General features: G+C 33.2%; 2 protein-coding genes across 11 annotated transcripts; both read right to left on the bottom strand.

Annotated features, from left to right (window-relative positions):
• Positions 1 to 4,484: 4,484 nt before the first annotated feature.
• LOC139876146 (CHD3-type chromatin-remodeling factor PICKLE-like) lies at positions 4,485 to 5,383 on the bottom strand. The gene is made up of 5 exons (XM_071863448.1): positions 5,374 to 5,383; positions 5,160 to 5,296; positions 4,919 to 5,065; positions 4,730 to 4,837; positions 4,485 to 4,613 (listed from the first exon to the last, which is right to left on the bottom strand). The coding sequence occupies exons 1-5, from the start codon at positions 5,381 to 5,383 to the stop codon at positions 4,485 to 4,487; spliced, it is 531 nt and encodes a 176-aa protein (XP_071719549.1).
• Positions 5,174 to 11,341, bottom strand: LOC139876445 (CHD3-type chromatin-remodeling factor PICKLE-like). 10 transcript variants are annotated; one of them, XM_071863758.1, is made up of 12 exons: positions 10,459 to 11,076; positions 10,289 to 10,367; positions 9,715 to 10,042; positions 8,956 to 9,099; positions 8,662 to 8,783; positions 6,636 to 6,774; positions 6,386 to 6,523; positions 6,161 to 6,315; positions 5,899 to 6,060; positions 5,561 to 5,802; positions 5,374 to 5,465; positions 5,174 to 5,296 (listed from the first exon to the last, which is right to left on the bottom strand). In XM_071863758.1, exons 6-11 carry the CDS (start codon positions 6,771 to 6,773, stop codon positions 5,398 to 5,400), a joined length of 903 nt encoding a protein of 300 aa, XP_071719859.1. In that variant the 5' UTR covers position 6,774; positions 8,662 to 8,783; positions 8,956 to 9,099; positions 9,715 to 10,042; positions 10,289 to 10,367; positions 10,459 to 11,076; the 3' UTR covers positions 5,174 to 5,296; positions 5,374 to 5,397. The 10 variants fall into 10 exon arrangements, 9 of the variants coding, with proteins under 9 accessions (XP_071719859.1, XP_071719856.1, XP_071719860.1 ...); XM_071863755.1 differs by having other exon boundaries at positions 10,289 to 10,354; XM_071863759.1 differs by lacking the exons at positions 10,289 to 10,367; positions 10,459 to 11,076 and adding an exon at positions 11,164 to 11,341.
• Positions 11,342 to 14,995: the final 3,654 nt, after the last annotated feature.

The raw sequence follows: 14,995 nt of genomic DNA, 5'->3' as shown, positions 1-14,995 counted from the left end.
CTCGGTTCATGACATATTTATTTCTTTATATTTATAAGTATTTATCTACATGTCTATCTATTTGCGATTTGATAATAGGGACTACCAAGAGAAATTAAATATCCACTAATATGTATCTAAAGTATAAAAAATTGTGATAATTTAATCTAATATTTAACATATCTTGTAACTATGAATGGTTTGATTTTTCTTTTCCTTAAAAAAAAAAGCTTCAAAGTGTTTAGCTAGTAGGTATTGAACCACTAGACCACCCTTAAGGTTGTTTGATGTTTAACCGATTTATTACAAAACCAACTACCAGCTGGATCAGGGAACCTGTCCATCATGGAGCTCATTTGGACTTCGGCCAGACAACCGGCCCACCTGATTTTATATAACATAAACATAAACAGAATAATGAGATAGAAATAAAAGCTAGGATTGATGATCTTACAGGATTTTCGTGTTTCCTTTGAAATTTCAAGGCTCTCTCAAGGTTTTCTAGAATTTGATCAATGTTAGGACGTTGTGCTCGTTGTTCCTTCAAGCAACTATATGCTGTTTCTGAATATATTTTCAATGATTCATGGTCTATTTGTGCTAGTAGAGCTGGATCAATCATAACTTCCAGACTTTCATCTTCATACCATGATTTGGCTGACTGAGCCAATAAGTCTTCTTTTGGATTATTATGTACGTATTTCTCAAGTCTTTTCATGGTATATAAGGGTTGTAGAGTGATAAACTGTTGCTTCGATGAGTAAGTTTTCACTAAATCTATTTGTTGCGATGATTGTGACGATCCCTTATCGGAGAAATCATCATCTTTTTCCACATAGTAAGCAGAAGGATTTACCTCACTGAATTTTTTACCTACTAAAGAGATTCCTACATAATCGAGCACATCACTGGAAGAAGACGGCTTCCTATCAGGGAACGAAGACACGGGCACATCGCTGGTAGAAGGTGGCTTCATATCAGGGAACGAAGACACGAATGAAGAAGACTTCCTATCAAAGAACGAAGACACGAAGGAAGACGGCTTCCTATCAACAAACGAAGACGGCTTCCTATCAACGAACGAAGACGGTGTTTTATTTATCAATGGTGTCGTTATCTTGTTAGATGATTCCGCCAGAATATTGTTGTTATCTGTTGAAGTGTGAAATTGTGTTTCAGCATCAACTTTGCCATTTTTGGAATTTAAAGTGACCTGTTGAGGAGAACCTTGCTCTTGTTTCAACGACGGCAGCGAAGTTGATCGCATTGGTCGGCACGAGGAAGACCCATAACTTGTGAATGAAGACATCTGCCCCATATCATCAACCTGCAGTTTAACTGGTGTTATGTTATGAGATGATGACGCCATGGAAGCTTTATTATCTGCTGAACTCTGTTGTAACTGTGTATCAACAACATCAAGCTTTCCATTTTTGGAATCTTGTTTGGCCAATTTTTGGAGAGAACCAGCTTGCTGTTGGTCATCTAGAATAAAGGCTCTTCTACCACAAAGGATTTCAAACAGGACAACTCCTAAAGAGTACACATCTGATTTGTGGTTCACGAATCCCGTCTTTTCATATGTTGGATCTGCATACCCGATTGTGCCGATAATTTGATCAGCAAGGAGAAGACGATGCTTTCGATTACTTGTATTTCTGAGAGCATGTTCAAAACCAGATAACTTGGGTTTCCAGTTGTCATCCAGTAAAATTTTCGAGCTCTTTAAATTACGGTGTATGACGCTATAATCGCGTCCATCTTCAAAATGGATGTAATTCATTGCACTTGCGACACCAACGCATATCTGCAATCGTTGCATCCATGTAAGGTTTGAATCTTTTAGATGTTTTTCGAGGCTTTCGTTGATCTCGTGCTTGTTTATGATGATCTTCTCACCATTTTCATCACAATAGCCGATGAAACAAACGAGATTTTCATGCTTGAGATCAGAAAGCATTAAAATCTCCCGCCAAAACTCAAGGTCTCCTTGGCCATACTCATAGTGCAATCTCCTCGCAGCGATAACAGTCTGTTGCCCGGACCAAAGGAGGCTTCCTTTATAAACTTTACCGAATCCACCTTGGCCGATGATATTTTCATCGGCAAAATTGTTGGTGGCCTTTGATACGTCTTTAAGTGGGATTTTAAAACGAACAAACTCTTGGGGTGAGGACATTATATGTGTGTGTAATTATGATCAAGTGTAAACACAAGCTAGATAAGAAGTTATCTAGTCTATAAAAATGATGATCAGTCTGTCCTAAGTTCTTAATTATTTATTAAAATCATGGACGAGATAATCGCGTAAGATTAAATAAATAATTCATTGATCAGACGACTTGCAACAATTATTAAATCGTGACAGCCTTTACTACGAGTATTTTATTTTTTGAAGAAAATAATAATATAAAAGCCATCATATTACTACACACACGCGCGCGCGCGCGCGCACACACACACATATATATATATATATATATATATATATATATATATATATATATATATATATATATATATATATATATATATATATATATACACACACACACACACACTAACCAATCGGAGGAAGCGGGGAAGCAATATTTTTTTTTTCTTTTCGTTTTTGAAAAAACTTTTTCACGAACATTATAGATTGAATGAATATGTGAACATTTAATAAAGACACTTTGTGATAAATGTTTTTATTTTGACAGAAAAACGCTCGAAGAAATAATATATAACAATTATCGTGTTTTTCAAGCGTATGTTGAAGTTTTAAATATTAGGGTTTAGATATTAGGGTTTATAGGGTTTAAATATTAGGGTTTAGGATTTTGATTTGGAATTTAGATTGAGTTTTTAACACGAACGGTTTAGAGTTTAGGATACCAAATCCTAAACATCCAATCTATAATGTTCGTAAAAAAGTTTTTTCAAAAAACGAAAAAAAAAAAAAAATTGTTTCCGCCCGCTTCCCCCGATTGGTTACTTCCCCATTGATCATATATATATATATATATATATATATATATATATATATATATATATATATATATATATATATATATATATATATATATATATATATATATATATATATATATATCCTTATCCTTATTATTGTTTTTATTAATTATTAATATTAATATTATATTATTTATTAATTTATTAAAAATGAAACATGGATTGATAATTCTTAGCCGCGAACCATCTTGTGAAATTGTGCTTTAAATGTGTTTTCATTTATATTTATATAAATCTTATTAAATAGTACATAACACAAACAAATATATTTTAAGTCAAAGTTGGTAAAGAAAGACTTGAAAAGTCAAACATGGACTATTGGAATGAAACAGAGGGAGTAGTAAATTGTAAATAAACTGTGAAGTATAACAATAATTGTTGAAAGATGTGAAATTGCATCCGGCAGTATTAACAATTGTTGAAATCTTCAAAGATGCGAGATTTGAAATTCCATCTAATTTATCATGTTAGGTTTCTATGAACAAATAAAATAATGTTGCATATACAATGCCATTGCTAATTTTATATTAGCAACTTGATCATGAAATTGCCACCTTCATTTTTCGATCCCCTCAATTAGTCTATTTCCAAATATTAACACTCATTTCGAAAATTTAAAAACAACTAATAATATTTTTGAATTTTTATTTTACATAAAATAAAAATATGCTCGGCTTTATTTTTGAGTCAACGGTAAGCGTCGATTTATTGACGTCTTGACTGCCGTTTAGAGCCTAAATTTTCAGGCAGAATTTAAAACTCATGGAAATGTAATTCTATCATTTTCATGACGTCTCAATTATATTTTTAATTTTATTTTACTATTTTTTTGAAAGAATTTTCAACTTATTGGCCGGAGGTATATTCGGAATCAATCTCTTTATCCGTCGAATAGAGAGAGGGGTGACTTTCTCTACTTTTGAGAGTGTTACACTCTTGGTGGAAAAATGACCTTTTATTGTCGGATAGAGGAAAGATTGTCTACATCTCACATCTCCATACACCACCACTCATGTGGTATTTGGTTTTGTTGTTATTGTTGTTGCATAAAATAAAAATATGTTGGATCAACTAGATCAATATGTGTTGAAAGGAGTGGATCAACTTGATTAATATGTTGGGTCAACTTTATCAAGTTGAGATATATTAGTGCACACGAATAGTTAACACATATTTTCTGACATAATGACTGTATCTTGAGACATAAGTTGACCCAACTATGTTTATAATCCTTAATTGATTAGTGGATACTTTATAATGTTTTTAAAGTACCTCAAAACTAAGTTGACCCAACTTACTTGCACCATTCAACACTTTCGGATACGGTTCAAAACCTCTAATCAAAATCTACTCAGAATTATGTCTTTACTCGATGTCTTTTCTCACTTACAAATCCCCCTTGAAGATGTAAAAAGCGCAACTTATCGGTATTGAAGCATACATTGGAGAAGCTTTAATTGATATTTACCAGTCATGTTACATTTTAAATATAGTTACCGAATTTGAAGCATACATTGGAGAAGCTTTAATCTTACAAACAATCGGTACCCAAAAGTTGCAGTAAAACTAACCTTCCCAACATCAAGAAAGTGCATAAGCATGAACAGCTCATCCAAATTGTTCTAGAAGACATTCAAAATTTATGACAATATTAAAAACCAAGAAAAACATACTTGATACTTATATTTTTATATAAAAAAGCCTTAAATAATATGAACGGCGATTAAATAAAACAAACCTGAGGAGGGGTTCCAGTCAATAACGTACGATGTCTGCTGTCGAACTGCTTCAATGCAGAAAACAACTTTGAATCCTTATCTTTAAGGCGATGTCCTTCATCCACTATCTACATATTAAAAAAAAAAATGATTCAGTTAATAAAGATGCGGATGATCTTAGCATTGACTTGTAAAAGTCAAACACGTACCATGGTCTCCCAGCTTATTGCCTTCAACGACACGTACCATGGTCTCCCACCCGACTTTTTCTTCTTGTCCTTTTTTTGAGACTTCGGGAAATAAAATTCATATTCTTTTATGACATTACGAGCAGCAAGGGTTCCAACATACATAACCTACAAATGTGATCTTATTAAACCTAAATAGATAGTGACATAACATAATAACATAACTGAATGTTTAAAAGATTTAAAACATTGTGTGACTTACGACATTCATATGAGGTGCCCATGTCGCAAATTCACGCTCCCAATTACGCAATGTAGAAAGCAGTACTACTACTAAGTGTGGGGAGACGTTTTCTTCATACAACGAAGCTAAAAAGGCAATACTTTGTATTGTTTTTCCTGAAATTTTTACATAATAATTAATTATTAATTACCTTTAATGTACCACTTTTTTTTTAAGACCAAGATATACATACCAAGACCCATCTCGTCTGCAAGTATCACGTGTGTTTAGACCAAGAAAACCGTAAAAAGTTTAATCCTTCAAGCTGATATGGATGGAGCTCACCTACGATCACACCATAAACACTTAACAAAATTAGGAAAAAAAAATTAATTTGAAATAGTAATAACATAATTACAAAATTAATTAAATTTGTATACCTCCAGGAAGAAATTCAGGGCTTTTTTCAAATTGCTGAAATTCTTTTGACTTCCTTTTCGGGTCAACGGCATCACGTGCGTTAATTTTTTGTTTCTTTAATTTGCGATGTTTAGACTGAAGTCTATTAAAATTTTCGATTTGTTGTTGAAATGATGAGATATCTGACTCTGATTCCCAATAACATTCATCATAATTAAGACCTACCCATTTTACCAAATATTCCTTTTCCTCATCGTCTTGCCTAATTCATCAAATTTCATACATTTTTAGACCAAGTCTTGAATAAACACGATTTCTTAAACATTAATTCTAATTCTAGTATTAATATATATGATACCTGCAAGCAAGAACACGATCAACCATTGTATATTCAGGCCTGATTGCAACATAATCATCTTCTGAGCTGTTTCCTACTGGCATATGCTTGCGAAAATTATTAACTCTTGTCCTTAAACGAGGCAGTTCCTTGTAAGCTTTTATAAACTCCTTTTCAGGCACCCTAAAATACAGGACGATTTTATAAAATGTAAAAATGTCCTAGTTAAATTTAGTTTTTTTAAAGAAACCTTAATAAACATGTAAAGTTTAACAAAATATACCATGTGCAGTGGAGATAAGATAGTCCTTTCCATTTAACAAGATATTGTTTTACAAAATTCTGCTTCGAACCAAGCTTAGATGCATCACTATCATCAGCAACCGTGGGCCGCATTTCACAGTCCAAAATCTTTTCTATATCATTCAGAGGATTAACCTACAATATTAGTACTGAAGTGTGAAACACAAACTGTTTATATATAGTGATATAATAATTCAATACATACACATTTTGGACACCTCCATGTAGTAGGAAAAGGAGCTTTCAGGGGCGGTACTAAGCACTTCGGGTGGTATTCGTATGTGCACGTTTCACAAACGAGTAAATTCCCAAATTCACCACACGCGTTATATGAATCTTCTCTCTAAAAATGACAACAGTACATACATATACACAATTATTATCTAACCATATATATACATATATGAAAATCTAATACATATGTGACGTGCATGATCTAAAGAGAAGAAAATTACCGAATCATCTCTGATAATCTTCTCATACGTTTTCTTGGATTTATCGTGCAGCAGATCTGAGTCATCGTCAAATTCATCAAGACTATAACGTGGCCTTGAGTCTGATCTAACACGCAGTCTCTCGACTAAACTACTCATCCTACTGGGATTCATATCAGGTTTTCACAATAAATAATTCGTGAATAGAAAAATCAAACTTTAATTACAAATGATAACTAAAACTACATATACAATAGAATTAAAAGTTAAAAAAACATATTTATTAAAGTATAATTCAAATTCAAAGATTCCTGTGACTAGAAAAATCAAATTGATACCCTAATATGTTAAACTTTGCATTTCTTATAAAAAGTTTTTTATTTATAAGCTAGCAAATTTATACACATTGACAGATTCATATATCAAAAAGTCACTAAGGACCCAAAATCTACAAATTAGGGTTTTTAACAGTCACGAAAACACACAAATAAAATCACGTCTATCAAAATTCTCTATACACAACAATTATATGCTACTAATTCATACAATTAGAACAAATGTAGCTAGCTCATCATCAAAACCAAAAAACCCTAGAAGCAAAAAAAAAAAAAAAAAAAAAAAAAAATGGGAACCCTAAAAAGATTTGTAGCTTCGAATAAAAAACACCATATCCAAATTATTTTTAGAGAAACTTACCTGAAAACACACCAATATTGTAAAATTTTGAGAGTATCAGTTCACAGAGCCAAAATTCCGCTATAATTTCACAACCGCGGGAAAATTTGGTGTTAGGGTTTCACTAAGTGTGAAATTAATTGGCGAAAGGGCGTGCGTATGTCTGTATGCATGTAAACAATTTAATTATAAATTAATCTAATTATCATTTAAAATTTACATTTACAATAAGTATGAAAATGAGAGTGATAGATAGTACAAATTTTGACCTAATGATGACCAGATTTTGTGTTTGAAACCCAGTTAAGAAAAGGAATAGAGGAAGTGGATGAATTTGGGGAAAACCTTGAGAGCGAAAATAAAGTTATTAATGTCTCTTTTGCTTTACACCTTAGCGTTTATGCATATATTCATTTGAAAAAATAAATCACGGTTGGTGCCCAAAAATGAAGGTATCACCTAAACTTTGAATTGATTATAGTTGGTCCGAGTTTTAAACATTCTACACTAATAGTCTCACCTTGTTTAAAACTTCGGATCAACTATAATCGATTTAAACTTTAGCTCTCACTGATTAGGGTTGTTTGTTTGGTCGGTTTACAGTTTATGTGGTTTATTCGATTTATTCGGTTTTCAAGAATATTTTTGAGAACCGATAACCAAATCAAATTTGATAAAACCAAACCAATCCAACTAAATAAAAAATCGGTTTACATGGTTCGATTTCGGTTAAACCAAACTAAAACTCGTTAAAAAAGTGTAGCTTTTTTTTTTTGTAAGAAAAACAAACATATTTTATTGATTAAACTATAATTATACCATTTATACAACATTTACCGCCAAACATATGCAGTATGAGAAACATCCCAAGAGTATATGACTCATCTTTACAATCTAAACTATATCAATGAACTCTACAAAAACGAGTTGCATATAAATAAAAATGAAAACAGTAGCAACTAAGTTATTATGAATCTGTAAAAATAAAAACGAGTTGCATAGAAATAATATATGGCGATTGATAGTAACGAGGAATACGTGCCCGAGCTACGCTGCGGGATTATTCATTTTTGTTGTTTTTATGGTTTTATTTGAAGTTGTGTACGTAGATGTATCTTGGTTGAAATTTAGGTGCATATTTCACTGCATGTGGGTTTATATGCTATAGACTTTTGTTTACAAAAGGTTGTTGGCATCAACTTGTAGTAGTTGCAAAAGGATGTTGAAAAGAGCCTTGGTGCTGTGTTTCGGTTGCTTTTTTTACGTTTCTTTTTGTTGTCTGCTTTTTGCGCATCTGTTAGTAACAAAGAGTTGTTACAGAGTGTCTTAATTGAAGTAGTTATATAGAGTTGTGATGGGTTGCTGTTTTTACCTTCGGTTTTGGAACAAAGATCTTTTGGAGCTTGAGTGTCCGTCCTTGGTGTTTGTAGCTGTTTTTAGTCTTGGCTGCTCGATATTTTGGTGTGTTTAGTTCGGCGATCTATGAGATGGTGCCTGCAGGTGAGGGGGGGACTTATTAGGTTGCGATTTACTATATCATAAATAAATGATTGTTTCCTAACATTTGATGTGGACATTGACTAACGTGATGTATATGCAAATAAGGTGAACCACATTCATGTTCAGGTTACTAAAAGCTTGATAATAGTAACTAAATATTCTTTACCTGTAGTAGTGTCTGATGTGGCTGTTGCGATGTCAAATTTGTCGACGTCTTCAGAGGACAATCTCTTGCCAGCTGTATGAACCCAAAGGAGGAGGGTGTGACAGTGCGGTAGTCCTCTTTTCTAAAATTTGATTGTGTATAGAACTGTGAAAAAACACAGTATATCAGGTTAGTACAGTCCAACACATTATAATACATAAGAATAAATAAATTTAAAAAAACAGAAGTGTAAATACAAAGCGCTGCTAAAAGTTTTATGCAATAGATGTATATAAATCATACGTTGCTAATATTGTAGAAAGCGACTTGAAGAGGCAAAAAATGTCTCATCAGTTAGCTAACAACAGTAGGTATAAGATAGAAGGCGCGACAGGAACAAATAGCATATATTTTAGTTACACGCAGTTCGGATCGTTGCATATGCTGGTGAACGAAATGTTAATAGTATCATAAAATTACTGCAGCAGTTTAAGAATGGGTATTAAAGCATTAAAGCATTGAATATATCTAAGACACAGGCAGCTAACAGTGTAGAAAGCGACTGAAGGTTGTAACAACTGTCTTACCCATGAGAAATGCACAGCAGATTGAAAATAAAGCGTTTAACGAAAACAAATATCATATTTTTTATTTACTCGTAATTCACATCATTGCATATACTGGTGTACTATATGTTTATAATAACAAAACACAACTACAACAACAAAAGAATGGGAATTAAAAAAGGTCTATCATTTAGGAACTTAACAAATTTTTTACCTTTTATGTGGAATACCCGGGCCACCACATCATCTCTGTCAGACGGAGTTAAATAATCAGAAGAGCCCATAAATCTTCTTAGCTCTGGCCACTTAGCGTTACACATAAATGTTATAAAAAACAGAACTCTACATATCGCCAGTGATAGTAACTTCTAAACCGAATAGGAGGCTCCCGTTCTGGTGACACAAAAACCTGACTACCTTCACAACAATGGTTATATTCAACTTTTCTTAAACCAGATTTCAAACGTTCTTGAAACCAACAAAGGGCATTGCAATGACCGAACACGTACGTACAGTCACCCAAATCTAAGTAGTAACAACACCTAAACAGAAACAAATGACAAACTGTCAAGAAAAGGACGCGTTAAAACGTGAAAAAAATTAAGGACTTAAAATCAGAAGGTATAACAAAAAAAGTGATACAACAAAGTGAAATAACAACCATTACATCATCATTTAAGAACTAAAAACTCAAACAAAAAAAGTAGTAAAACGAACAAAACCACAAAGAGTAACTACCACAGGTTAAAAAAAGGATCGAAAAAAAAAAAACTAAAACAGCAGCAGACCTGTGTGTTCTTGGCTAACGACGGTACGATGAACAGGAGTCGCAGAAGAAATCACTATATGACTACCTGACAAATAATACTAACATATACAGATATGAAAGTTCAAACCAACGTAAGATAAACAAAGCTTAAACGTAAAGCACATAAGCAAACGAAAAAAGACAATATACCTTCACTCCACTCGTTGATCGACTTGTTGATAACAATGGGCTGAATGTCGAGCAATTGTCTTAAACGTACGATCCCTCAAATAGTTTTTCCGGTTACTCTGTCTTCGTGACACCACACCGATATCTAACAACGGAGTAGAAGACTGACCCACCTCAAAGTTTCTACACCTTTTCTTACCACCAATGTCACATAACGACTAACACTAAGCAATACTTATATGAAACAAACGTTAAATACCTCAATAGGTAGCCCAAAGTGGTATTACCAATGCCAACATCAGCAGCCAGTAACACACATAGTGAAAATGTAAAAAAACCCAGTAACATACAAAGTACAAACATTAACCTAGTCAACACGCAGTACAAAAGAAAAGCTTCCGCAAACACTGTCAACAACTTGAAGCAAAAAGAAGAATCATTAAAACCCAAGAAACAACTCCGGCACTACTACCAACACAAAAAACACCCATACAGTTTAAAATCTAAAATCGACGATTATAAGAGCAGATATGAACCCTAAACAGCAAGCAGATGACAATCGACATGTTAAACTCAAAACATGTTTTAATTTCAAACCAATAAGTAAATGAATATATCCAGCAAGATGATAAAAATCGACCGCATTGAATTAAGAACAACCACCATAGATCCTAAAAACCCGAATTATTATCTCCAAAATAGTAAAGTATTCATACAAAGTTTTACCTGGAAATCATGAAAAGTACATGACGATGAAGATGATGACAGAGATGGTGACGATTGTGACGGAATAGTGCCGGCAGCGGTGACGATGACGGGAGTTGCGGGAGCTGCAGCGGTGGGGGAAAAATTTTATTGTTGGTGTGTGAGTGTGCGGTGTGTGTCTGTGTAGTTGTTGCAAAGGAATTTGGGGAAAAGAGGGTGATTCACGGTTGTACCACGTGAACAGTTGAAATGTCATTCTAGTTAGTAATTAGTACTCCCTCTGTCCCAGATTAATTGTCCCCAGATAAAAAACACACAGTTTAAGAAATGTCATTATCACACTGTACTTTTTCTGCACTTTTTTCTTACTTTACTGTTTTACCCTCAACTAATTAATTAGAAATCTCTCTCACCTTTGTAATTTAATTAATTCATTAGGGACAATAATATAAACATCATCAAATTTATTTTCCATATTTGGAAGTGGACAATTAATTTGGGACGTCTCAAAAAGGAATACTGGACAATTAATCCGGGACGGAGGGAGTAATTAGTAATATTGGATGATAATGTAGCCCTCCCGGGTTCGGTTTTCAATTTTTTTTATTGTGTTTAGTTTGTAAAATTATTGTGTGACTAATGATAATGTCGTTGAAGCGCAACTGGAATCGAACTAAAAGGTATAACATATCAAAGATTTAAATGTTATTTTAAATTAACAATATGTGTGCATCTCCGCGTTTCGCTATGGAATTGACTTTAAAAAAAAAAAAATTGCTACAGTACCATTGCTACAGTATATGTGTTTCGTTGCTACGGTAGTAACGGCTACAGTGTTTCCGTTGCTATAGTAAAATAGGTGAAAAGATGGAATTGGCCCTAGTAATGTTCATAACTTTGGTATATTAGTTATAATAATAATAATAATAATAATAATAATAATAATAATAATAATAATAATAATAATAATAATAATAATAATAATTATTATTATTATTATTATTATTATTATTATTATTATTATTATTATTATTATTATTATTATTATTATTATTATTATTATTATTATAGATTATTATTATTATTATTTTGAAAAGCAAAAAGGAATATATAAAGAATAAAGAATAAAGAATAAATAATATATGGCGATTGATATTTTGCGATGATAGTAATAAATGTTCAGATTGGGATTTTTTTTTGTTAATTTGCTTTGTGTCGGAGATGAATATAAAATGAGTATTGGATGGAAAATATATTCTGTTTTTGTTTTACAATCCATCTTTACTCCAATGTGTATGAAAGTGTTTTGGTTTTAAGATTGACCATACAGTTAATGGTTTTAGGTATAAAATTGATGTAGCAACAATTTTAAATAGCAATGTTTTCCGTTTGTTAGAATGTATTCGAAGTTAAGGGCTAAAACATAAGAAATAATATTCAGATATGAATTGCTTAAATAATAATGTACTAATTTTTATAGTCATACAAGAAAAAAAGTTTGTAAAATTATATTCATTCACATAATCATATAAATGATGAGTTTTTTAACGGTTGTCTTTATGGTGTCATACTAATTAAGAGAAGCATGTGTTAAGTTGTTATCGTTATAGATAAAACAATCTTGATCGTTTCTAACAAAAAAAATATCAGATATTTATGTTACAAGTAGAATTTTTGTGACTCAATACATTTCGGTATAATTTTTGTGACACTAATCATTTGAAATCCCGACTCCGCCCCTAATAATGAGGATAGCAATGAGAATGAAATGGGAATATTAAGGAATGATATGAATATTATCATTTCAATGATAATGCTTGGTAAATTTTAAAATATTTTATCACAACACAATAAAACCATAACATCCAACTGAAAATACGTGTACGTCCTTTATGTTAAAATGCAATACAAATTTGGTATTATAAAATAATATGGAATTTTTAGATGTATATATGTAAAATATCTAGATATTAATATGTATAAGAAAATATCTAGATATTAGAAAATAAAAGAAAAATCTAGAAAAGAAAAATATAGATATTTGTAAAGAAATATCTAGATATTTATCCATGGAAATATCTAGTTTCTAGAATGTTCCATGGGTTAGTATAAATATGGGTGATGAGTAGTTCATTTGTGTAAGGCGTGAGAGTTGTGAGGAAGTAGAGAAGAAGTAAGGTGAAGAAGTAAAAGAAGAGTGTGAGTTAGTTCATAATATTGTAATTGTTTCTTTGTAATTTTAAAAGTGTTCTTCGTTAAGTTTCCCATTTAAGCCTCAGTTTGTGTTTAAGTTCTTAGTGCACTTGTGTTGTATCTATTATATGGTCGGCTCTGCCGCCTAAGTGATATATGGTAGGTTATACCGCCTGAATGATATATGGTCGACACTGTCGCCTAAACATTATTTTGCACTAAGGATTCATAAAATTAAAGGCTAACCAACGTCAAGTGTTGGTGTAGTGAGTGTAGTATAATCTAGGTCCTCTGTAGTGGGTGTGTTGGGCTCGTCGAAGCTTCCAACAATTGGTATCAGAGCGGGTCGTTCGGGACCATTTCTGGTGGAGGAAATCGGTAAACGTTGGACGTTTACATCGACTTGTTTTCACCAAGGCTCTAAGGGAGATTCTGTCGGAGCACAGTTAGGAACTGTGAAAGCTCATTGGTCAGGGACCATGCTTATTGGACGTTGGACGTCATGATGGCAGATCTTGCAAGTACGAGCAGTGGAATCAAGAGTCTCAATAACCACAACTATGGTTATTGGCGGACTTGTATAGAATCCTACCTACAAGGACAGGATTTATGGGAAATAGTTGCTGGCAGTGACACAACGCCTCCACCGAAAGAAAATGCTGAAGCCTTAAGAAAATGAAACATCAAGGCCGGGAAGGCTTTATTTATATTGAAGACTACAATCGAAGAGGATCTATTGGAGCACATCCGTGACGAGAAAACACCAAAGGCAGCTTGGAAAACTTTTGTAAATTATTTTCAAAGAAGAATGAATCACGCCTCCAGCTCTTGGAAAATGAGCTCGCGGGTATCTCACAAGAAAGTCAGTCTATTTCTCATTATTTCACCAAGGTGAAATCTATCTCCCGTGAGATATCTCAACTTGCTCCTGAAGATAAAGTGAGTGAAGCAAGGATGAAGAGAATTATCATCCACGGCCTAAGATCCGAGTATAATGGATTTATAGCCGCTGTGAGAGGATGGCCTACTCAACCATCATTAATAGAGCTGGAGAATTTATTGGCTAACCAAGAGGCATTAGCCAAGCAGATGAATGAAGCGAGCATAAAAGGCGAAGAAAAAGCACTCTTCACCAATAAGAAGAAAACTATGTCTCGAAGACAAGAAGTGACGAAAGAAAGACATACATATGGAGGCAAAAGTCATCTAAAACCAAAAAGCAATGCTTCAGGGGGAGCTCAACAAGGAAGAAGATATCATCGCCAACAATATGGGGAAAATGATAAGAGAAAGAATGGTGACTGCTTCAATTGTGGCAAGAAGGGTCATTTTGCTCGAGATTGTAGATTCCCCAGAAGGCGAACTTTCGAAGGAAATGTGTCCGTCGCAAGAGATGAGAAGAAAGAGGTCACATTCGAAGCAACCATTAATGAGGAAACATGGGATGCAGAAGCTGGACTCTCTGTTGAAGCTGACATAGATGATCAAGCTCTTACAACAACTTTAAAGTCAAAAATAAACTACAAAGATGATTGGATCATCGATTCTGGGTGCTCAAATCATATGACCAACGGTGGGACAAAGCTGCAAGAAATGGAGGATTACAAAGGAAAGAGAGTCGTATTGACAGCCAACAATTCAAGGTTGTCTATTTCTCACA

This window comes from Rutidosis leptorrhynchoides, chromosome 11 (assembly GCF_046630445.1).
Source record: "Rutidosis leptorrhynchoides isolate AG116_Rl617_1_P2 chromosome 11, CSIRO_AGI_Rlap_v1, whole genome shotgun sequence".
In the NCBI taxonomy this organism is placed as follows: Eukaryota; Viridiplantae; Streptophyta; class Magnoliopsida; order Asterales; family Asteraceae; genus Rutidosis; species Rutidosis leptorrhynchoides.
The sequence above is the reverse complement of the archived record's forward strand: the minus strand, read 5'-3'. Positions and strand labels throughout refer to the sequence as shown.

Coding starts and splice junctions, on each gene's coding strand:
- LOC139876146 (XM_071863448.1), bottom strand. Junction 4,838..4,918: donor CAATAAGCTGGGAGACCATG/GTACGTGTTTGA, acceptor TTTAATATGTAG/ATAGTGGATGAAGGACATCG. Junction 4,614..4,729: donor TGACTGGAACCCCTCCTCAG/GTTTGTTTTATT, acceptor AATGTCTTCTAG/AACAATTTGGATGAGCTGTT.
- LOC139876445 (XM_071863759.1), bottom strand. CDS start 6,773: ATGAGTAGTTTAGTCGAGAGACTGCGTGTTAGATCAGACTCAAGGCCA. Junction 6,316..6,385: donor CATGGAGGTGTCCAAAATGT/GTATGTATTGAA, acceptor CTAATATTGTAG/GTTAATCCTCTGAATGATAT. Junction 5,466..5,560: donor CCCTGAATTTCTTCCTGGAG/GTATACAAATTT, acceptor GTGTGATCGTAG/GTGAGCTCCATCCATATCAG.